Here is a 25,476-nt window from a genome sequence, read left to right as displayed (position 1 = left end):
GGTGTAACACTGCCGTGTGGTGTTGAACTCGCTCCTCCACGGACCCTGGAAGTGCGTCCGCTCCTGCTGACTCCATAATTATATTGGTGCAGGATTCTGTGATAACATGCGTCTTGGTGAGAGGTGTAGGAGTCAGGCGCAGGAGAGCAGGGATGTCTGAGAAGCGTGTTTTAATAATATAGTCCACCAATACAAACGGCACAGAAAAAAATCCCAAAACTACGCTCTCGAATACTCGTGCAAACACACGGAGGAACAAACACAGTTCCGACACTTTACATACACGTGCGTAATAGCGAAAAAACAACAAACATCAAATACACTCGAGCGCAATACACACAAGTCTAATCCTGCACGAATTACGGCAGGTAACAGGTGCCCTATATACCAACAGAAATCAAAGCAATTGAAAACCAGGTGTGAAAAGGAACACAGACAAAACAACCAGAAAAAGAAAAAGGGATCGGTAGCGGCTAGTAGACCGGCGACGCCGAGCGCCGAGCGCCGCCCGAACAGGGAGAGGAGTTACCTTCGGTAGAAGTCGTGACAGTGGGGTGCCGCATGTTAGAAACAACTTTGGCAGCGATTAGAACGGAGTTTTTATGGGTATGTCTTTATTAAGAGCTTTGCACAATATTTGCACCGTATTATTTTTATTATTCAAACTCTGTCAAGTTGGTTGTTGATCATTGCTACACAGCCATTTAAATTGCCATACATTTTCAAGCAGATGTAAGTCAGACTGTAATTCGGCCATTCAGGAACATTCACTGTCTTCTTGATTAGCAATTCCAGTGTAGATTTCGCCTTGTGTTTTACGTTATTGTCCTGCTGAAAAGGGGAATTAATCTCCCAGCGTCTGGTGGAAAGCAGACAACCTGGTTTTCCTCTAGGATTTTGCCTGTGCTTAGCTTCATTCGGCTTCTTTTTTATCCTGAAACTGCCCAGTCCTGCCCAGAACTGCCCAGAACAGTTAAAACTGGAGCAGCAGCACGGCCAGGTGGACTGGGGACAACAAGGAGTCATCATGCCAGGTAGTCCTGAGGCATGGTCCTAGGGCTTAGGTCCTGAAAGAAAGTGATAGAGAATTAGAGGGAGCATACTTAAATTCACACAGGACACCGGATAAGACACGAGAAATACTCCAGATATAACAGACTGACCCTAGCCCCCCGACACAAACTATTGCAGCATAAATACTGGAGGCTGAGACAGGAGAGGTCGGGAGACACAGTGGCCCTGTCCAACAATACCCCCGGACAGGGCCAAACAGGCAGGATATAACCCCACCCACTTTGCCAAAGCACAGCCCCCACACCACTAGATATCTTCAACCACCAACTTACCATCCTGAGATAAGGCAGAGTATAGCCCACGAAGATCTCCCCCACGGCACAAACCCAAGGGGGGGCGCCAACCCGGACAGGAAAATCATGTCAGTGACTCAACCCACTCAAGTGACGCACCCCTCCTAGGGACGGCATGGAAGAGCACCAGCAAGACAGTGACTCATCCCCTGTAATAGGGTTTGAGGCAGAGGATCCCAGTGGAGAGAGGGGAACTGGCCAGGCAGAGACATCAAGGGCGGTTCGTTGCTCCAGTGCCTTTCCGTTCACCTTCACACTCCTGGGCCAGACTACATTCAATCATAGGACCTACTGAAGAGATGAATCTTCAATAAAGACTTAAAGGTCGAGACCGAGTCTGCATCTCTCACATGGATAGGCAAACCATTCAAAAAATTGAGCTCTATAGGAGAAAGCCCTGCCTCCAGCTGTTTGCTTAGAAATTCTATGGACAGTAAGGAGGCCTGCGTCTTGTGACCGCAGCATACGGTCACAAGGTATGTACGGCAGGACCAAATCGGAAAGATAGGTAAGAGCAAGCCCATGTAATGCTTTGTAGGTTGGCAGTAAAAGCTTGAAATCAGCCCTAGCCTTAACATGATGCCAGTGTAGAGAGACTAGCACTGGATTAATGTGATCAAATGTTTTGGTTCCAGTCAAGATTCTAGCAGCCGTGTTTAGCACTAACTGAAGTGTATTTAGTGCTTTATCCGGGTAGCCGGAAAGTAGAGCATTGTAGTAGTCTAATCTAGAAGTGACAAAAGCATGGATTAATTTTTCTGCCACATTTTTGGACAAAGTTCCTGATTTTTGCAATGTTATATAGATGGAAACAAGCTAATAATAATTATATGTATGGGGTACAGAGATGAGGTAGTCATTCAAAAATGATGTTAAACAGTATTATAGTGCACAGTGTGAATCCATGCAACTTATTATGGGACTTATTAAGCACATGTTTACTCCTGAATTCATTTAGGCTTGCCATAACAAAGGGGTTGAATACTTACTGACTCAAGACATTTCAGTTTCTCATTTTTTATAATTTAATATTTTGAAAAATGTCCCACATTGATATTATTGGGTATTGTGTGTAGGCCATTGACAAAAAAAATATAAATTTAATATATTTTAAATTCAGGCTGTAACAAAACAAAATGTATGTCTAAATCTGTTTACATGTTTTTTTTTACCGTGTTTAACAGTCTGCTTTAGTTTGTGGTGTTTGCTGTAGTTTAGACAATGAAGGCTTTGACAGTGCCTGTATTTACACATTTTGGGCTGAATCCTAACTTGAGATCCATGCAACCAAGTCAGATCTTCGCATAGATCATGATGTCAATGAGAAATGTATGAAAAGTTTCAAGATAGGGGTACGGATTTCATGTTGGGTTTCCACCCTGTGTGTTCAGTGTTTACAATGCACAATTTTTTTGCACACCATGGTTGTTGTTCACTAGGGGATTATCTGTCATAGTTTTTTGTGTCCACCAAAATGTGTCTGTACATTGATGTTCTAAAAAGAAGAGCCGTATGTGGAAACTTCACTGGGAATGTTTAATTTTAGGCAAAAAAATAAAAAATGGTGGGTCGGGCACACCTCCTTGGAAAGGTGATTGGGGCGTAGACCCTGAAACTCAGGTGCCTAAAAGTACTGGACCCATGGTTACAAAGGCTGTGCCTGCGTTGGTACCTGAAACGATGGCAGCTAAAAACACTGGTCCCATCTACCCTGGAGAAACACTGACTAAAAGTGCACCAGGGGTGGCACCAGAAGAAGTGAGCATTAAAAGTGAGCCTGCAGTTGTACCTGAAAAATCAGCCGTGGAACATGGGGTGCTGGAATCTAAAGTTGGGAGTCCACCTGGTAAACTAACACTTGATATTGTTTGTGTCTTTGGATGTGTAAGTGCTGTCATATAAACACAGTGTATGTTTGTCACACTGGCCCTTGCATATGTCTACACCTGTCCCGCACCTGTGTGATGTGTAGTGTATGTACATGTCAAGTCCTCTGTTTTGTCTTGTCAACAAGTTCATCACATGTTGCTGGCATATGGTATAATTTATGGCACTGTCAGGTCTGTTTGAGTGTGTCACATTATTTATTTGGAATTGTTTTAGTGTGTTGGTTGTCATATTCATTTTATGTTTTTGTTGCATGCTTTCTTGTGTTGTTGGCTTTTCGCAAAAATAATTTAAGAAAATGTAGGTATATTAATGTCATGATGTGTTTTTTCTTATTGCATTTCTCATGTGTTGGTCTGTTGGAACTTCCGCTGGCGCACTGCTGCATCCAATGTTATTGGACATGAATAACCTAAATGATACCATATAGATTGTAGGTTCAAGTATTTGTTTGATGTTGAGTGTGAAGCCTGTGGTCTGTCTATGAAGTCATTGGTTGTTACAAGACATCTCTTTGTGTTTCCCTAGTTTGAGATCAAAATCAAATGTATTTATATAGCCCTTCGTACATCAGCTGATATCTCAAAGTGCTGTACAGAAACCCAGCCTAAAACCCCAAACAGCAAGCAATGCAGGTGTAGAAGCACGGTGACTAGGAAAAACTCCCTAGAAAGGCCAAAACCTAGGAAGAAACCTAGAGAGGAACCAGGCTAAGAGATCAGTTTCAATCAACGTTTTAAGTATGATGACTGGATTACTGGCGGTTATTTGTCTTGATAAGTCTGTGGTGTAGCCTGATATTTCTTTGCGAGTAAGTTGAGGGATGTAATGTTGAGGTCGGCCTTGCCAGTCTTGTTTTATTGATACCTTTGTGACCCCTAGTAGATGGTGAAGGAGCTGGGAACCCCAATGGCAATGGGCAGGGAGCTAAACCAGCCAAACCTGGTAAACATCAGTTACTAGTCAAATATACAGTATAAATACACCCATAGATAAATACAAGTATAACTAATGTAGAAATAGTTTGCTACCCCAGCACCGCATTTGTATTGTGCTATTAGTATAATTATTTTTAGGTTTTGTCATTTTATTCATTTGTTTACTTGAATACATGGCATTCTATTTAGATTGCATTTTTCTGACATGGATATTCTAGACTGTGGACCATCAGGAGTGCCAAATGGACAATGGGTAAAAATACCCAGTAATGGTAAACCAAGAGTAATATGTGTTATTCACAGGTGATCTGAATGGCATTTATTGAACAATGTGCCATAATCACCTCAACCTAAATGGTTTAAAGTGCATGCTGTTTTTGCCTATTTGTGCAGTTAATGTTTTTGCATGGATATTGTTTGTCCTGGCATGGTAACAACTGCTGGAATGTCTTTGCTATTGTACGGTGAATGTTGAGTCTCACTCTCATGACCTTTGACTCATGCTGCTTGTGACCCCTCTTCCCTAGATTGTTCACGTTCAGCACCTGCGATGTGTCCCACTTGGTTGACCTGTGCTGGTGGAGGAATTGTTCATTTATAGTGCTGAACCTAACTTGAACACAATAATAACATACGACATGTATAGGAGTTACACAGTTGTAGAACAGTTAACTCGTACCTGATTTCACTTCACACCATGTTATTTAAGGTTATGGTCCAGGAGCTGGTGTCCCCTTTGGCTTGGGTGCTAAACCCAATGGTAAATTTGCCCTAATATCATACATTCTTGCCTAATATCATACATTCTTGTGCATGCCATCAATGAGGTCTTCCACACACTCAGCTTTCTGTGTATGATGATTAGGTTACGGAGGAGGAACTGGTGTAAACGGAGGTGGTGCCCCCAATGGCTATGGTGCAAAACCCAATGGTAAATAGTTACTGGTTAATTGAAGCAGTCATAGTAGCTATTTATTATAGATTATTTAAAGATTAATGTTACCATGTAGGCCCACAACATAACAGTCACTCGTATACAGTGCATTCGGAAAGTATTCAACTCCTTCCCTTTTTCCAAATGTTGTTACATTACAGCCTTATTCTAAAATGGATTATATAGTTTTCCTCATCAGGCTACACACAATACCCCATAATGACAAAGTGAAAACAGGTTGTTAGAAATGTTTGCAAAAACAGCAATACCTTATCTACAGAAGTATTCAGACCCGAAACTCTGGTGCATCCCGTTTCCATTGATCATCCATGATTTTTCTACAACTTGATTGGTGTTCACTTGTGGTATATTCAATTGATTGGACATGATTTGGAAAGGCACACACCTGTCTATATAAAGGTCCCACAGTTGGCCGTGCATGTCAGAGCAAAAACCAAGACATGAGGTTGAAGGAATTGTCCGTAGAGCCCGAGACAGGATTGTGTCGAGGCACAGATCTGCAGCATTGAAGGTCCCCAAGAACACCGTGTCCTCCATCATTCTTAAATGGAAGAAGTTTGAAACCACCAAGACTCTTCCTAGAACTGGCTGCCCGGTCAAACTGAGCAGTTCAGGGGGAAGGGACTTGGTCAGGGAGGTGACCAAGAACCCGATGGTCAGTCTGACAGAGATCCAGAGTTCCTCTGTGGAGATAGAACCTTCCAGAATGACAACCATCTCTGCGGCACTCCACCAATCAGGCCTTTATGGTAGAGTGGCCAGGGGGAAGCACTCCTCCGTAAAAGGCACATGACAGCCGGCTTGTAGGCTGTAACATAACAAAATGTGGAAAAGGTCAAGGGGTCAGAATACTTTCTGAGTGCACTGCATGTGGTGCTGGCGATATAATACCCAATGCGGAATTCATTATAAAAGAGCTTTGGCAGAGATGATGGTGTGTGTGCAGGAGTTTTATAATAAGTGTTTTTAGTGGGGGGTTTTGCACACATTTTTACATGATTGTGCATGCTATCAATGAGATCTTCTACACACTTTGATTTCTGTTAATGGTGAATAGGTTACGGTGTCGGAGCCGGTGCACCGAACGGACGTGGAGCCAACCCCAATGGTAAATCTACTCTGTTGTCTTGTGTGGTTTTAAGCCTAAACAAAATGTTTGCCATTTCATGGTGGCATCAGGTTTTCCAGTGCAATTAGGATGAAGGTTCATATTTTTTGTTGAGCTGTTGTCTTTGTCAATTTTAATGGTTTGTGGGAGTTTACTTTTATAGTAAGTTTAGTGTTCATCATCATTCTTGTGCATGCCATTAATGTGGTCTTCCACTCTAAGATTTTGGTTAACGGTCATTAGGTTATGGTGCAGGAGCTGGTGTACCAAATGGAGGTGGTGTCCCCAATGGCTATGGTGCTAAACCAAATGGTAAATTGCTACTGTTTTGAAGAAGTTATATGTGGTTCTTGGAATAAAACCCCCAGGGTTGAATTCATTATCAAAATAATTTGTTGACGTTTCAGTCTTTGGTCACATACCTAAATGTTGACACGTGCAAAGGTAATAAAGTGTACAGGAGTTGTCTTTTATATTTTAAATTACCCCACAATTTTAATTCATGTATAAAAGATGTCTAAGTGTGTGTGTGTGTGTAATGTATTTGTTTCTAACCCATTTATCGACTGTGTGCAATGCACTCAGTGGCTCTGTTTTGGAAATGCCTTTACGGATTGTCTTTTTAGAGGCTTCATTTCAAGTAAATCTGTGTGCCCTGACCGAATAAATGCATTTTACTAGTGTCATTGGCCACAATTCATCTCCATATGAGTCTCCGATTTTGCTCAATTTCATGTAAATGCTTGTCCAGGGTTCAAGCACCATTTTCTATTGCACTCAGTAACTAAGTTCAGCTGTTTCAGATATTAAGTAAAAGATATTCACTTTGTGATATATTTGTTATAGGATATGGAGCTGGGGTACGTCCAAATGGAGGGGGAGCTAATGCACCCAAACCAGATAAACGCCTTGTTTTTAAATAAGTTATGAGCCTTGCAACCTTTCTAACACCTGGCAGTGTTTTCTCTCTATAGTGTGTCGTAAATGTTGTCTTGTGATCCATAGGTGATGGTGCTGTTGCAGGAGGCTATAATCCTGTTGCTGCTGGCTATGGATATGGACCTGGAGCAGGTAATGCCAATACTAACTGTACAATGATTGTGAGTGTGAACCATTTCCATTTTTGTACTGAAGAAAACATGTTCAATATAGGCTATTAAAATGTCCTAATATAAATTCCTTGATGGATTGTCGTTGTGCAGGTGAAAATCCTTTCGCAGGGAAGCCCAAACAACATAGTGGTGAGTACCCAGCTAGCACACAACATTCTAAGAGAGCATGCCCAAGTGAAAAACAATTCATTGTATTATATTACAAGTATACTTAAATATACAAAACATTAAAATAATATACTTCAAATATGAGATGTACTTCTAGTATATCTTTTGTATACTATACATATAATATAATTACACTTCAACACACTTTAAAGTTTACTTTAAATTAATTGTTTTTTCTGTTTTTTTGTATACTATAAATATACAATTATCAACCTTCAATACACTTCTTGAAAGTGTACTTCAAATTCATTGTTTTTCAGTCTTAAAGTATACTATATGTTCCCTATCATTAAACGTACACTCATTAAAACTGTACTAAAATTTCAAACGCTTTAATTGTAATTTAGTATATTAATTCTAAATACACTTGGAGTTGAAGCATAGATTTATTTTTAAAGGAAACTCTGCTAGTGAGTGATCAAGTACACAGTGCCTTGCAAAAGTGTTCATACTCCTTGTATTTCTTCACACTTTTGTGTTACAAAGTGGGATTAAAATTGATGTCATTTGTTGTCAACAATGAACTCAAAATACTCATGTCAAAGTGGAAGGGAAAAAAAGTTTGATTAATAAAAATGTGATAAGTATAGTCGTTGCATAAGTATTCAGACCCTTTGTTTAAGCAAGCCTAAATGATGCTGAACAAAAATATAACATGCAACAATTTCAAAGATTTTACTGAGCTACAGTTCATATTAAGAAATCAGTCAACTGAAATCAATTCATTAGGCCCTAATCTATGGATTTCACATGACTGGGAACAAAGATATGCATCTGTTGGTCACAGATAAATTGCAACAAAAAGGTAAGGGTGTGGATCAGAAAACCAGTCAGTATCTGGTGTGACCACCATTTGCTTCATGCAGCGCAACACTTCTCCTTCACAGAGTTGATCAGGATGTTGATTGTGGCCTGTGGAATGTTGTCCCACTCCTCGCTGCCAAAGGTGTTTCTAGCATGTATTGTCTCAAGGAGCTGAATACTTTAATTTTACCAAATTGTTCAGAGAACTTTAAGAAACATAATTCTTTTATAGGAATTTCAGTACTTCAACGTAATGTTTCCTAGAGGTTCCCAAAGGTTCTATTTAAAAACCTCTGACTATATTCTGGGAACGCTCTCCAAAATGTTGTGACATTACAGATGTTCTCAGAACATAAAGACAACTTAGAGAAACAACAATATTTTTGGACAATGTCATTACTTCATCAGAACATTTCATACAAGTTCTCATTAAAAAAAATGGTTTTACTATTGTAGGTTATGGTCAAGGTGTCTACCATGGAGCTGGTTATGGATATGGTGCAGCTGCAAATGGAAATGGCTACGGTGCACCTGCAATTGGTAAGTTTAGCATCACACATTGTGTGACCAAACAAAGATATACACACATGCAAGAGGCATATCTCATCGGATACAAATCATAGATTTAATATATTTCAGAATTTTCTATGATTTTTTGGAACGCCACCAAGCAACCTTTTTCACATAATCGAGAACTAAGAAAGTATTGCCAAGAAGAGGTTAGTTGAAAAATCTATAGTGGCGGTTTATATTCCTGTAATGGACACCAAAAATCTTTGCTTATATCACATTATCTGACCTACAATCTGTAGCTACATAAATGCTACCTCGTTAGAGGCATCCTACTGAGCACAAGATGTTGAACAGACGTCTTGTGCTCAGTCGGATTGTTAAAAATCACGCTATTTGGTCTATCTTGTATCTGTACCAATTCAAGTTAGTTGAGTAGTCTATGCTGATGGAGAGTTGCCTGTTTTAGAAACACTGACTAGGACTGCTGAACCTACATGAGAGAAGCCTGGTTTCTAAAATGGACTTTCTTAACATATAGACCTTTCAGGCAAACCAGGACACTGTTTTAGCCATGTCTTTTTATAATAACAGTTTCAGACTCTGTAACTTGAGGGATACAACATTTACAGATCTGATTGAAAAAGGAAGAGGTGAAGGTATTACTTTGTATTACTTGTCCCCAGTCAGTTTGAATGCCAAGCCCTAAACGTATGCTCAGGAAATGGCACGCGATTTACGGTGGAAGGGGTACATGCCAGAGGCTGTTCACCTTGGAGACCTGCTGCTGATATGGGTACGGCCCGGCGCGAGATTTACACCCTCTCCCCCGGATTTTCAAGGGCCAGCGAGAGCTCACCGGACGCCGCCGGAAGCCCTCATTTGCTTTATTACTCCAGTGCTTTTAAAGGGCTAGTTCACCCAAATGACAAATATGTTGGTTTCCTTACACTGTAAGTAGTCTATGAACAAGGTATGGCAGCAGTTCTTGCCTTGATCTTGTGTATCTGGCCACTATTTCTAGAATTTGTGGCACAAATGCAAGTCAATGGTATAGATATTATAATTTTTCAATATTACAGTTGTCATAGCTTGACCTCCTGGGTGAGGATCAAAGAGACCCCCTTATATGATTAAATATGAAACTATTTGTAAAAACATATCAATGTGATTTTAACCTTCTAAATGAGAAATTGTATTTGATATAAAGTTTTATCAAGTCATGAACCATGCCCAGATGAGAACAGACATTATGCCAACGTGATGGAACGCCCCCTTTGACTAGAGCGCTTTTTAAAGTACTCGTAACAACATTTTACATTAGACCAAGCAGACGGACAGTGTAAGCCTAACGTCACGAATGGTTAGACTCTACTAGACCAGACAGTGTGGAGCAGTGGCTATACGGCTGACAAATAGTTTAAAACTACTAGACCAGTATACAGTACGTGCAGCGTGAGCTGAATATGTGACAAATGGTCTAAAAATACAAGACCATCTGAAACTAAATAGAGAAGACTAGACATGCACCGCCTTCAGCTTTGCATGTAAAGTAGTCTAGAACTTTGACCATAGGCACGAGGAAGATCTTATCAAACGATCATTGGAACGTCTGATGTATCCATTCTAACGGACACTTCCAGAACAAAGAAAGCTACTACAACTACTAAATGATATGGTGATCTCTGGTGGACCACCAGAGACTTACACAACCAGAAACTTTCTGTCGAACTATTCGTCACAGACGAATCGGGCAATTTCAATAGAGAGAGACAAAGCCATAGAAGCGTAAATATTTACATTGCATTTCTAAATCCAAATGAGAGGTTGTTAGGGTGCTAAATATCCATATTTACGATGAGCGTATTATTCAACTGTATGTACGATAGTTAAATAACTTTGTCTCTCCTTCTCCTGCTATTTCTTTCCCCACCCCTTTCATTGTGTAACCAGCTGTCATATCGAGTTAGTCCACTAGGGACTTTTCATTGTTAGTAATCAATGTGTAATCTATCCGGTGTGTGTTTAATGTAATTGTGTGATTATTTGGTAGTTAGTAAATAAATGATTTAGCCAATTTGTGCATCACTGAGTCATGTAGACTAGGGTTTATGCAGATTTATAGAATATTAGGACGTTCAGAATGAGACTGATGAGGTAATAATAATTCATGCATGACTAATATGATAACGATATATTCTGATATTCTTGAGTTAATTCGGGAAAGGGTAACTTATGATTTTTTTTTGTGGTGCCCATGATTGCTTTGAGTTAATTGTTATGTGATTAATTTAATCACAAACAGTTGATTGATTTGATAAGATAACAGTCATTGCATTAATGATAGTCACGACACAGCACATTCGCAAAGTATTCAGACCCCTTCCCCTTTTCCACATTTTGTTACGTTAGAACCGTATTCTAAAATTGATTAAATAAATAAAAAATCCTCAATCTAGACAAAATACCCCATAATGACAACGTGAAAACAGTTTTTTTGGGGGGGCCAAATGTATTAAAAACTAAAAAACAGTTAACTTATTTACATAAGTATTCAGACCCTGCTATGAGACTTGAAATTGAGCTCAGGTGCATCCGTTGATCATCCTTGAGATGTTTCTTCAACTTGATTGTAGTCCGCCTGTGGTAAATTAAATTGATTGGACATGCTTTTGAAAGGCACACACCTGTCTATGTAAGGTCCCACAGTTGACAGTGCATGTTAGAGCAAATACCAAGCCATGAGGTTGGCGGAATTGTCCGTAGAGCTCCGAGACAGGATTGTGTTGAAGCACAGATCTGAAGAAGGGTACCAAAACTCTCTGGAGCATTGAAGGTCCCCAAGAACACAGTGGTTTCATCATTCTTAAAATGGAAGAAGTTTGGAACTAGAGCTGTCCGCCCGGCCAAACTGAGCAATTCGGGGAAAAGGGCCTTGGTCAGGGAGGTGTAGCCTGGGTAGCCATTTGATTAGATGTTTAGGAGTCTTATGGCTTAGGGGTGGAATCTGTTTAGAAGCCTCTTCAACCTAGACTTGGCGCTCCGGTAGCAGAGAGAACAGTCTCTGACTAGGGTGGCTGGAGTAAATTTTTAGGTCCTTCCTCTGACACCGCCTGGTATAGAGGTCCTGGATGGCAGGAAGCTTGGCCCTGGTGATGTACTGGGCTGTATGCACTACCCCCTGTGGTGTCTTGCGGTCAGAGGCCGAGCAGTTGCCATACCAGGCAGTGATGCAACCCGTCAGGGTGCTCTCGATGGTGCAGCTGTACAACCTTTTGAGGATCTGAGGACCCATGCCAAATCTCTTCAGTCTGAGCTTGTTGTCATTGCAGGCAATCTCAACGCTGTGCATTACAGGGAAGACATCCTCCTCATGTGGTGCCCTTCCTGCAGGCTCATCCTGGGAGAATAGGTTTTGTCGTGCCCTCTTCACGACTGTCTTGGTGTGCTTGGACCATGTTTGTTTGTTGGTGATATGGACGCCAAGGGACTTGAAGCTCTCAACCTGCTCCACTACAGCCCCGTCGAGGAGAATGGGGGTGTGCTCGGTCCTCCTTTACTTGTAGTCCACAATCATCTCCTTTGTCTTGGTCACGTTGAGGGAGAGGTTGTTGTCCTTGCACCATACGGTCAGGTCTCTCTTCTGACCTCCTCCCTATAGGTTGTCTCGTCGTTGTCGGTGATCAGGCCTACCACTGTTGTGTTATCGGAAAACTTAATGATGGTGTTGGAGTCTTGCCTGGCCGTGCAGTCATGAGTGAATAGGGAGTACAGTTGGGGACTGAGCACGCACCCGAGGGGCCCCTGTGTTGAGGATCAGCGTGGCGGATGTGTTGTTACCTACCATTATCAGCTGGGGGCGGTCCTGGTAGGCTCGTGTCACTGGGCTGCTCTTGTCTGTGCTTCCCTCTGTAGTCTGTAATAGTTTGCAAGCCCTGCCACATCCGACGAGCATCGGAGCCAGTGTCGTACGATTCGATCTTAGTCCTGTATTGACACTTTGCCTGTTTGATGGTTCGTCGGAGTGCATAGCAGGATTTCTTAGAGTCCCACTCCTTGAAAGCGTAAGCCGTACCGTTTAGCTCAGTGCAGATGTTGCCTATAATCCATGGCTTCTGGTTGGGGTATGTACGTACAGTCACTGTGGGGATGATGTCCTCGACGCAATTATTGATGAAGCCAGTTACTTATTTGGTGTACTCCTCAATGCCATCAGAAGAATCCTTGAACATATTCCAGTCTGTGATAGCAAAACAGTCCTGTAGTTTAGCATCTGCTTCATCTGACCACTTTTTTATTGACCGAGTCGCTGGTGCTTCCTGTTAATTTTTTTGCTATACCCCATAATTTCAAAGCAAAAACGGGTGTTAACTTTTGTCCTCGGAAAGTATTCCTTATTCTAAAATGTAAAAAAATAATACACCATCAATCTACACACAATAACCCATAATGACAGAGCAAAGGTTAAATCTGTTTTTGCTTTGTCATTATGGGGTATTGTGTGTAGATTGATGAGGTGTATTTATAACAGGCATGAGGTGTATTTAACATATTGATGAGGTATATTTATAACAGGTAAAACCTGTTTTTGCTTTGTCATTATGGGGTATTGTGTCTAGATTTGATGAGGTGTATTTAAAAAAAAACTTTTTATCATAAGGCTGTAACATAACAAAATGTGTAGACAAGTCAAGGGGTCTGAATACTTTCTGAAGGCACTGTATGTGCTAGATTTAACTATAATGTGTAATGACCTGTGATCCTTTAGATATTCAGAGAAAAATTAGGATGGATTATAGTACTGGATTTGACAATTCATTCTTTTTTTTTTTACAGTAGAACATTTTGATTTGACTGAAAACCAGTATATTGAGTCCAAGAGTGAGTGCCCTAGTTTTCAAAATAACAATGAATGTCAAACGTTTCATCTTTTTATCAAGGTGTGCCTGCTGGTATGGAGGGAAAATCAGGTATGTAGGCTACTATATGTCATAGACAAATACAACATCAGTCCTAGCCTCCCACCATGTCGAGCAATCAATCCATGCCAACGAATGAATCCATACATCCTAATGCAGGTGGGGTTGGTGCAGGACTTGGAGAGCCTGCAAATGGCGGCAAATATGGTGAGAATGGCCCCCTCAAATTTTAAGAACAAATTAGTGCATGACAACACTGAATGGATCAGAATAATATTTTAAAACAAAATCAGAACTGCCTGCATTCTCTTCATTTTCTTTAACAGGTGGTTCCGGACCTTATGGCGGAGCTCCAATCATTCCTGCTGGACTGGATGGTAAGATTACACCCATATCTACACACAGTGCTTATCTCATGTAGTGTGGGTGTACACTCGTATACACAGTAGCTGAAATGCGTCTCTCCTCCGTGACAGGAACAAGTCACTTTGAACCTCAACCCGCTGGCCTACGTCCTGATGGGAAATCAGGTGGAATATATGGTGGTGAGTTGGTTGTACACAAACACCTTTTCTAAATAATATGTCACAAAAAAAGAAACGTCCCTTTTTCAGAACCCTGTCTTTCATAGCTATTTCGTGTAAAAATCCAAATAACTTCACAGATCTTCATTGTAAAGGGTTTAAACACTGTTTCCCATGCTTGTTCAATGAACCATAAACAATTAATGAACATGCTCCTGTGGAACGGTCTTTAAGACCCGCAGCTAATAGACGGTAAGCAATTAAGGTCACAGTTATGAAAACTTAAGACACTAAAGAGGCCTTTCTACTGGCTCTGAAAAACACCAAAAGAAAGATGTCCAGGTCCCTGCTCATCTGCGTGAACGTCCCATAGGCATTCTGCAAGGAGGCATGAGGACTGCAGATGTGGCCAGGGCAATAAATTGCAATGTCCGTACTGTGAGACACCTAAGACAGCGCTACAGGGAGACCGGACAGACAGCTGATTGTCCTCTCAGTGGCAGACCACGTGTAACAACACCTGTACAGGATCGGTACATCTGAAGATCACACCTGAGGGACAGGTACAGGTTGGCAACAACAACTGCCATTACCGGCCACAACGTCGCCTATGGGCACAAACCCACCGTCGGTGGACCAGACAGGACTGGCAAAAAGTGCTCTTCACTGACGAGTCGCGGTTTTGTCTCACCAGGGGTGATGGTCGGATTTGTGTTTATCGTCGAAGGAATGACCGGTACACCGAGGCCTGTACTCTGGAGCGGGATAGAGTTGGAGGGTCCGTCATGGTCTGGGGCGGTGTGTCACAGCATCACCGGACTGAGCTTGTTGTCATTGCAGGCAATCTCAATGCTGTGCATTACAGGGAAGACATCCCCCTCCCTCATATGGTACCCTTCCTGCAGGCTCATCCTGACATGACCCTCCAGCATGACAATGCCACCAGCCCTACTGCTCGTTCTGTGCATGATTTCCTGCAAGACAGGAATTTCAGTGTTCTGCCATGGCCAGCGAAGTGCCCGGATCTCAATTCCATTGAGCACGCCTGGGACCTGTTGGATTGGAGGGTAAGGGCTAGGGCCATTCCCCCCAGAAATGTCCGGAAACTTGCAGGTGCCTTGGTGGAAGAGTGGGGTAATATCTCACATCAAGAACTGGCAAATATGGTGCAATCCATGAGGAGGAGATGCACTGCAGTACTTAATGCAGCTGGTGGTCAGATACTGTCTGTTACTTTTGATTTTGACCCCCCCCCCTTCCTCCCTTTGTTCAGGGACATGTTATTCCATTTCTGTTAGACACGTCTGTGGAATTTGTTCAGTTTATGTCTCAGTTGTTGAATCTTGTTCATAGAAATATTTACACATGTTATTTAAGTTTGCTGAAAATAAACGCAGTTGACAGTGCGAGGACGTTTCTTTTTTTGCTGAGTTTGTGTAAAATTTAAATGGAGTTTACCCTTTTGCTCTGTCGGTCACAGGATTGGGTGGGCCATATGGTGGTCAGCCCCTCGGAATGGGCCCAGAGGCAACATCTCAGACCAAATATGGTGAGTGAGTTGCTTGTGGTGGGGCTCAGGGTTGCATTTCTCCAACGATACATATTTACAGGAAAATAACGAGAAACAGGAAGAGAAGTGTATAACTGATGCTGCCTCGCTTTGTGGACCTTTTTCTCATCAATTTTTTTAAATTCGCAATTGTCCACATAATGTGGAAATGTGTCTTTGGCTTCGCATTAACATCACAGCAGAGTGACTCACAATGAACAGTAGTCCACTCCCTCTCTTGCTTCTTGCCCTAATACGTTATCTTGCTCTGACTCAGGCATTGGGGGGTTGCCATTTGGTGGTCAACCCCTCGGATTGGGGACTGATGGTGCAGGCAAGTATGGTATGTGTATGGTATTTTTTTTTTATTTTTTTTTTATTTTTATTTTTTATTTCACCTTTATTTAACCAGGTAGGCTAGTTGAGAACAAGTTCTCATTTGCAACTGCGACCTGGCCAAGATAAAGCATAGCAGTGTGAGCATACAACAAAGAGTTACACATGGAGTAAACAATTAACAAGTCAATAACACAGTAGAAAACGAAGGGGGGGTCTATATACAATGTGTGCAAAAGGCATGAGGAGGTAGGCAAATAATTACAATTTTGCAGATTAACACTGGAGTGATAAAAGATCAGATGGTCATGTACAGGTAGAGATATTGGTGTGCAGAAGAGCAGAAAAGTAAATAAATAAAAACAGTACGGGGATGAGGTAGGTGAAAAGGGTGGGCTATTTACCAATAGACTATGTACAGCTGCAGCGATCGGTTAGCTGCTCAGATAGCTGATGTTTGAAGTTGGTGAGGGAGATGAAAGTCTCCAACTTCAGCGATTTTTGCAATTCGTTCCAGTCACAGGCAGCAGAGTACTGGAACGAAAGGCGGCCAAATGAGGTGTTGGCTTTAGGGATGATCAGTGAGATACACCTGCTGGAGCGCGTGCTACGGATGGGTGTTGCCATCGTGACCAGTGAGCTGAGATAAGGCGGAGCTTTACCTAGCATAGACTTGTAGATGACCTGGAGCCAGTGGGTCTGGCGACGAATATGTAGCGAGGGCCAGCCGACTAGAGCATACAAGTCGCAGTGGTGGGTAGTATAAGGTGCTTTAGTGACAAAACGGATGGCACTGTGATAGACTGCATCCAGTTTGCTGAGTAGAGTGTTGGAAGCCATTTTGTAGATGACATCGCCGAAGTCGAGGATCGGTAGGATAGTCAGTTTTACTAGGGTAAGCTTGGCGGCTTGAGTGAAGGAGGCTTTGTTGCGGAATAGAAAGCCGACTCTTGATTTGATTTTCGATTGGAGATGTTTGATATGAGTCTGGAAGGAGAGTTTGCAGTCTAGCCAGACACCTAGGTACTTATAGACGTCCACATATTCTAGGTCGGAACCATCCAGGGTGGTGATGCTAGTCGGGCATGCAGGTGCAGGCAGCGACCGGTTGAAAAGCATGCATTTGGTTTTACTAGCGTTTAAGAGCAGTTGGAGGCCACGGAAGGAGTGTTGTATGGCATTGAAGCTTGTTTGGAGGTTAGATAGCACAGTGTCCAAAGACGGGCCGAAAGTATATAGAATGGTGTCGTCTGCGTAGAGGTGGATCAGGGAATCGCCCGCAGCAAGAGCAACATCATTGATATACACAGAGAAAAGAGTCGGCCCGAGAATTGAACCCTGTGGCACCCCCATAGAGACTGCCAGAGGACCAGACAGCATGCCCTCCGATTTGACGCACTGTACTCTGTCTGCAAAGTAATTGGTGAACCAGGCAAGGCAGTCATCCGAAAAACCGAGGCTCCTGAGTCTGCCGATAAGAATATGGTGATTGACAGAGTCGAAAGCCTTGGCAAGGTCGATGAAGAAGGCTGCACATGACTGTCTTTTATCGATGGCGGTTATGATATCGTTGAGTACCTTGAGTGTGGCTGAGGTGCACCCATGACCGGCTCGGAAACCAGATTGCACAGCGGAGAAGGTACGGTGGGATTCGAGATGGTCAGTGACCTGTTTGTTGACTTGGCTTTCGAAGACCTTAGATAGGCAGGGCAGGATGGATATAGGTCTGTAACAGTTTGGGTCCAGGGTGTCTCCCCCTTTGAAGAGGGGGATGACTGCGGCAGCTTTCCAATCCTTGGGGATCTCAGACGAGATGAAAGAGAGGTTGAACAGGCTGGTATATAGACGCCTGCTGCATCTACGGGTAACAGCCAAAATAATGTAAACACTTGAGGATTTGTATTTATTAAGGATCCCCATTAGCTGCTTCCAAGGCAGCAGCTACTCTTCCTGGGCTCCATCACCTTTAAGGCAGTTATATAACATTTTAAATATTACATTACATTTCATAACTTTTCACAACACATTGTGTTCACTCAGGCCACTACTCTACTATCACATACAGGTATCTACAATACAAAATCCATGTGTATGAGTGAGTGTCTTGTATACGTGTGTCTCTTCACAGTCCCCACTGTTCCATAAGGTGTATTTTTATCTTTCAAAAATAATCTGATTCTACTGCTTGCATAATTTACCTGATGTGGAATTCGTATTCAGTTCCAACTGACGTATTCAGTTCCATGTGGCCATGGCTCTATGTACTACTGGGCACCTCCCATAGTCTGTTCTTGACTTGGGTATTGTGAAGAGACCTTTGGTGACATGTCTCGTGGGGTACACATGGGTGTCTGAGCTGTGTGCTAGTAGTTTAAACAGACACCTCGGTTCATTCAGCGTGTCAACACTACTTACAAAAACAAGTAGTGATAAAGTCAATCTATCCTCCACTTTGAGCCAGGAGAGATTGACATGCATATTATTGTTAGCTCTCTGTGTACATCCAAGGGCCAGCCGTGCTGCCCTGTTCTGAGACAATTGCAATTTTCTGAGGTCCCTCTTTGGGGCACCTGACCACACGACTGTACAGTAGTTCAGGTGCGACAAAACTAGGCCTGTAGGACCTGCCTTGTTGATAGTGTTGTTAAGGTAGAGCAGCGCTTTATTATGGACTGACTTCTCCCCATCTTAGCTGCTGTTGTATCAACGTGTTTTAACCATGACAGTTTACAATCCAGGGTTACTCCAAGCAGTTTAGTCACGTCCACTCAATTTCTTACAAGATTTAGTTGAGGTTTAGGATTTAGTGAATGATTTGTCCCAAATAGAATGCTTTTAGTTTTTGAAATATTTAGGACTAACTTATTCCTTGCCACCAATTCTGAAACTGACTGCAGCTCTTTGTTAAGTGTTGCAGTAATTTCACTCGCTGTAGTCACTGACGTGTATAGTGTTGAGTCATTTGCATACATACACACTGGCTTTACTCAAAGCCAATGGCATGTCATTAGTAACGATTGAAAAAAATAAGGGGCCTAGACAGCTGCCCCGGGGAATTCCTGATTCTACCTGGATTATGTTGGAGGGGCTTCCATTTTAGTGATAATGCCTGAGAAGCCAGTGTTCGGAGGATATATTGGCATGGGTGTTGTTAGCAGCAAACCATGCCAAGATATCCTCAAAACACCAGCTTCGAGGGTATTATCACTTTTATACAACGGGTTACCAACACATTCAAATAATGATTGACATTTTCATTAATGTTATTTCGATAAATTTATTCATACTATTTCATCCTTCCACAAGATATAGTCCCAACACAAATCTAGGGTTGCTACCCAAACCGGCTGGTCGTTTGTTCTATTGGTTTGGTTGCTAGAGACTCGACCCAGTCATTGTCTTTTTGTTCTGTATCTATGAACGCTACCCAGTCATTCGTTCTAAATGTTCCATTGCCATACTGGCTGGCAACGTTATTATCCCTTTCTTGCTAGCTAGCCAACTACGGCTAACTTACAGTCACGTCAAAAAGTGCATTCAGAATCACACCAAAGTAGCTGCATTTGCTTAAGCTGTTTTCTAGAGACATTAATTTGGAACGTCCATAACAATGAGCTAATAAGACATGATTTCACCTGGCATAGAAAATGTGCACTCTCGTCAGGACACTGTTGCTCAGAAGAGCTAGCCAACAAACAGCTAGCACAATCACTTCAAACTCAAGATGGAAAGACTACAAACTACCTGCACTTAGTTTCATTTGTACTTTATTTCAATTGAGAAAAAAATAAGAAACCCACACACTCGTGATACGAGCTCTTGATCGTATCACTGCTCTTTAATAAGCTTTACGTATCGGCCTCAAGGACTTCATCAGAGCTTTTGTGCTCACTATTTGAGAGACCGGGATACTAACAAATACCCACCAACAAACTTTATTCTAGAGCTGGCTGAATATGTTTTGACGTACAACTATTTCAGGTTTGATGATGATGAATACAAACGAATGGAACATCGATGGGCTCCACATTCGAACCGAGCTATGCTAACCTTTATGAGGGTCTTTGAAGAACGCTTGGTTAACAATGAAAACGAAAATCCATTTTTGAATAAAGTCCTGAAGTGGTATCGATATATATCGACAACATTTTTTTCCATATGGGGAGGAATGGGAGAAGAGTTTACGGCATTACTCAATGACATTGACCCCAATCTAAAATTCACTATTGAATGTGATACTCATTACTTCTATGTGGATTGAGAAATCAAATGGAACCTTGTTTACAACTCTGTATAGAAAAGGAACAGACAGAAATAGTATATTACAGGGGCACAGCTTCCACCCTGAGAAATTAAAAAGAGGACTTCCAAGAAGCCAGTTTTTCAGATAGTCCTCTGTGGGAGTGGCATATATGGCACAATCTAGAAAAAGCAACGGAGATGCGCAATAGCTTTCTAAGAAGAAGCTACTCTCCACAATGTGTGGATGAAGCTCTTGATTTGGCATTGGGGAAAACACGAGATGAAATGCTACAAAAAAATAAGCACTAAAGCTAAAGAACACTAATGTTCACCACCACATATATATGTTGATTTTGCGCAAAGTGGGAGATGCTGACAAGAGGCACTGGCATGTTTTACCATCAGACCCAGCTTTGCCAGCTGAATTTAAGAATCCACCACTTATTGTAACAGGTCACAATTTCCGCGATAAATTGGTCCATGCCAACTGCCAGCCACAAAATAAACATTTACACCCTCTTCGGAATGGTAGCTATAAATGCAGAGTTGCGCACAGTGAAACAATATGTGTGAATATTTCTGCCACCCACATACAGGAAAAAGGTTCCAAATAAATTACATTATTATGTGCTCCACCACCCATTACATCTACATGATTAAATGTCCATGTGGGCTGTGTTATGTAGGTAAAACCTCTCGTTCTCTCAAGCAGAGATTTAGTGAACATAAATTCCATCAGGAGAAACGACAGTCACAGTACAATTTCATGGCCAAAGACATTTCTACCTCTAGATTTTGTGACATAGAGAAAGTTAAGATATCAGACATGGGAGATTATATTAATAATACTCTGAGCAAAAGAGAATGTTTTGGGATTTTCACCCTCCAGACATTATTTCCTAAAGGTCTTAATGATGAAATGCTGATGTATGTTATAAATGTGAACATTAATTAATGCCCCATTTCAGATTACGCTGACTTTTTTTTCTTGCGCTGTACGCAATGATTTATGAAAACCTGCATGGTGGGTCGATGCCCTCATCGTGGTTTTACAGACGTGTTTAATACCTTTTGTGTACACACTTTATTTGAATATTTCTGAAATGTACATTGTTATATTCGGTAACACTTTATTTTTCCTCGACTCCAACCCCATTAGGATGTGGGTGGAGCTATGTCTTCATGCGAGGGCGGACACATTTTTCTCAAATAGTGAGCACAAAAGCTCTGACGAAGGCCCTGAGGCCGATGCGTAAAGTTGATCAAAAGCAGTGTGCGAGTTTCTTATTTTTTTCTTATCTTATTCAACTGTTACTATGCACCTGCAATAAAGATTGCTCAGATGTGCGAGTGCCTTTTGAAGACCTTTTTTTCAGTTGACATTCCTTTGTATATATATCCATAAAAACATGGAACACAGAGTGTTTTAACCAATCAGCATTCAGGATTAGACCCACCCGCTGTATAATAAAGAAAACCATCTGTGTTCTGTTAGACAGGTAAATCTTTATCCACAATATAGCAGGGGGTGTAAAGCCATAACACATACGTTTTTCCATTAGCAGCTATGATCAGTGATGTCAAAAGCCTCACTGAAGTCTAACAAAACTGCTCCAACAATCTTTTTATCATCAATTTCTCTCAGCCAATTGCCGTGCTCGTTGAATGTCCTTCCCTACATAAGTGTGCTGAAAGTCTATCAATTTGTTTACAGTGAAATAGCATTGCATCTGGACAAACATATTTTTTTCCAAAAGTTTACTAAGGGTTGGTAACAGGCTGATTGGTCTGCTATTTGAGCCAGTAAAGGAGGCTTTACTATTCTTAGTGGAATTACTTTCCAGGCCTGAGAGCACACTTTCTAATAGGCTTAGATTGAAGATATGGCCAATAGGAGTGGCACTGTCGTCCTCTATTATCCTCAGTAATTTTCCATCCAAGTTGTCAGACCCCGGTGGTTTGTCATTGTTGATAGTAAAAAAAGGTTTACTAAAACCAGGTTGCAGGCACTGGTTCAAGTTTGAAGCATTTTCTAAATGTATTTTTTAGTGGGTAGATCAGCTTTAATAGTGAAGATAAATTGTAGCTTCCATCAATGTAACCATCTGCATCATTTCCAATCCCCCATATATATTGTGTGTGTGTGTGTGTGTGTGTGTGTGTGTGTACGTATGCACACAGTACCAAACAAAAGTTTGGACACCTTCTCATTCAAGGGTTTTTCTTTATTTTTACTATTTTATACATTCTAGAATAATAGTGAAGACATCAAAACTATGAAAAAGCACATGAAATCATGTAGTAACCAAAAAAGTGTTAAACAAATCAAAATATATTTTAGATTCTTCAAAGTAGTCACCCTTGCCTTGATAACAGCTTCACACACACTTGGCATTCTCTCAAACAGCTTCATGAGGTAGTCACCTGGAATGCTTTTTCAACAGTCTTAAAGGAGTTCCCACATATGCTGAACACTTGGCTACTTTCCCTTCACTCTGCAGTCCAATTCATGCCAAACCATCTCAATTGTTGATTGTTGACCCGGGTTGATGCCGGGTGATTGTGGAGACCAGGTCATCTGATGCAACACTCCATCACTCTCCTTCTTGGTCAAATAGCCCTTACACAGCCTGGAGGTATGTTTTGGGCCATTGTCCTGTTGGAAAAACAAATGATAGTCCCACTAAGTGCAAACCAGATGGGATTGGTTATTGTTGCAGAATGCTGTGGTAGCCATGCTGGTTGTGTGCCTTGAATTCTAAATAAATCAGTGTCACCAGTATCACACCACCTCCTCCATGCTTAATGGTGGGAACCACACATGCAGAGATCATCCGTTCACCTACTCTGCGTCTCAAAGACAAGGCAGTTGGAACCAAATATCTCAAATTTGGACTCATCAGACCAAAGGACAGATTTCCACCAGTCTAATGTCCATTGCTTGTGTTTCTTGGTCCAAACAAGTCTCTTCTTATTATTGATGTTGTTTAGTAGTGGTTTCTTTGCAGCAATTTGACCATGAAGGCCTGATTCACACGGTCTCCTCTGAACAGTCGATGTTGAGATGTCTGTTATTTGAACTCTGTGAAGCATTTATTTGGGCTGCAATCTGAGGTGCAGTTAATTGACCATTTCTGAGGCTGGTAACTCTAATGAACTGCAGCAGAGTTCATTAGAGTTACATGAGAGCCAGTTTCATCATAGCGCTTGATGGTTTTTGCGACTGCACTTGAAGAAACTTTCAAAGTTCTTAATGTTCCGTATTGACTGAACTTCATGTCTTAAAGTAATGATCGACTGCCGTTTATCTTGTTGAGGATAGGGGGCAGTATTTTCACTTTGGATGAATTGCGTGCCCATAGTGAACTGCATCCTACTCTGTCCTAGATTGCTAATATATGCATATTATTATTACTATTGGATAGAAAACACTCTGAAGTTTCTAAAACTGTTCGAATTATGTCTGTGAGTATAACAGAACTCATAGGGCAGGCAATTTTCCAAACAACAAGAAGTGAAATTCTGAATGTGGGTCAACTTTGATGTCATCGCCCCTTCCTTTCCCAACAAGATATGGATATGGTAGCACTTCCTACGCCTTCCACTAGATGTCCACATTCAGTAGAACGTGGAATGGAGCTTCTGGTGTGAACTTTGACCGAATGGGAGGGGAAATAGCCACTGTCCCGACAGAATGCAATTTCCCTGTGGCGCATTTCTCTGTGGGTGCCACCGTCGTTCCATTTGGCTGCAGCTGAAAACGTATGATTTGGTTGGAACGTTATTGGATATACATGAAAATAACATCCTGAAGATTGATTCTCTACTTAGTTTGACCAGTTTATTCGACCTGGAATATATATTTTTGAAGTTTTCGTGCGAGTTGTCCTGGACCAGCGTCAGCATTTGGGCACGTGAGCTGAAAGTGATAGCAAATGCAGCTAATTGGACACTAGTATTGGACATTATGGAACAAAACAACGATTTATTGTGGAACTAGGACTCCTTGCACTGCATTCTGATGAAAGATCATCAAAGGTAAGGGTAATCAAAGGTAATATTTATGATGTAATTTCGTATTTCTGTTGACTGCAACATGGCGGAGAAATACTTTTACGTCTGAGCGCTGTCTCAGATTATTGCATGGTAGGCTTTTTCCATAACGTTTTAAAAAAATCTGACACAGCGGTTGCATTAAGAACCAGTGTATCTTTAATTATATGTAGAACATGTATCTTTAGTCAAAGTTTATGATGAATATTTCTGTTATCTGGCGTAGCTTTCTATAATTCCTCCGGATATTTTGGAGGCATTTCTGAACATGGCGTCAATGTAAACCGAAATTTGTGGATATAAATATGCATATTATCGAACAAAACATAAATGTATTGTGTAACATGTCATCTGATGAAGATTTTCAAAAGGTTAGTGATTCATTTTATCTCTAATCCTGCTTTTGTGACTATCTTTGCCTGGAAAAAATGGCTGCGTTTTTCCTTTGATTTGGTGGTGGTCTAACATAAATATATGTTGTGTTTTCGCTGTAAAACATTTTAAGAATCGGACATGATGGGTAGATGAACAAGATGTTTATCTTTCATTTGAGGTGTTGGACTTGTTAATGTGTGAAAGTTAAATATTTCTAAAGAATATTTTTGAATTCCCTGCGCCATCTTTTCAGCTGAATGGGGGGGTGGAGTTCCCCTCGGGGATCGCCTTGCCATGACAGGATTTATCTTTGCTTATTTGAGCTTTTCTTTCCATAATATGGACTTGGTCTATCTTCTGTATACCACCCCTACCTTGTCACAACACAACTGATTGGCTCAAACGCATTAAGAAGGAAAGAATTTCCACACTACATTTTTAACAAGGCACACCTGTTAATTGAAATGCATTCCAGGTTACTACCTTATGAAGCTGGTTGAGACAACGCCAGGAGTGTGCAAAGCTGTCATCAAGGCAAAGGGTGGCTACTTTGAAGAATCTGAAATATAAAATATATTTTGATTTGTTTAACACTTTCCTGCTTACTACATGATTCCGTATGTGTTATT

General features: G+C 41.4%; 1 protein-coding gene across 1 annotated transcript in view; it reads left to right on the top strand.

The window, feature by feature from the left end:
* Nucleotides 1-25,476, top strand: part of cmn (calymmin) — a 75,516-nt gene that overhangs the window by 21,907 nt on the left and 28,133 nt on the right. The window contains exons 24-36 of the mRNA XM_031799921.1: nt 4,902-4,952; nt 5,058-5,123; nt 6,205-6,255; nt 6,499-6,567; nt 7,261-7,326; nt 7,458-7,496; nt 8,796-8,879; nt 13,790-13,819; nt 13,928-13,975; nt 14,095-14,145; nt 14,245-14,313; nt 15,773-15,841; nt 16,119-16,184. Of these exons, the coding sequence (XP_031655781.1) occupies nt 4,902-4,952; nt 5,058-5,123; nt 6,205-6,255; nt 6,499-6,567; nt 7,261-7,326; nt 7,458-7,496; nt 8,796-8,879; nt 13,790-13,819; nt 13,928-13,975; nt 14,095-14,145; nt 14,245-14,313; nt 15,773-15,841; nt 16,119-16,184 (759 nt within the window). The remainder of the gene's footprint in view (nt 1-4,901; nt 4,953-5,057; nt 5,124-6,204; nt 6,256-6,498; nt 6,568-7,260; nt 7,327-7,457; nt 7,497-8,795; nt 8,880-13,789; nt 13,820-13,927; nt 13,976-14,094; nt 14,146-14,244; nt 14,314-15,772; nt 15,842-16,118; nt 16,185-25,476) is intronic.

The sequence above is a fragment of the Oncorhynchus kisutch genome, linkage group LG20, assembly GCF_002021735.2.
Source record: "Oncorhynchus kisutch isolate 150728-3 linkage group LG20, Okis_V2, whole genome shotgun sequence".
NCBI classification, from domain to species: domain Eukaryota; kingdom Metazoa; phylum Chordata; class Actinopteri; order Salmoniformes; family Salmonidae; genus Oncorhynchus; species Oncorhynchus kisutch.
The sequence above is the reverse complement of the archived record's forward strand: the minus strand, read 5'-3'. Positions and strand labels throughout refer to the sequence as shown.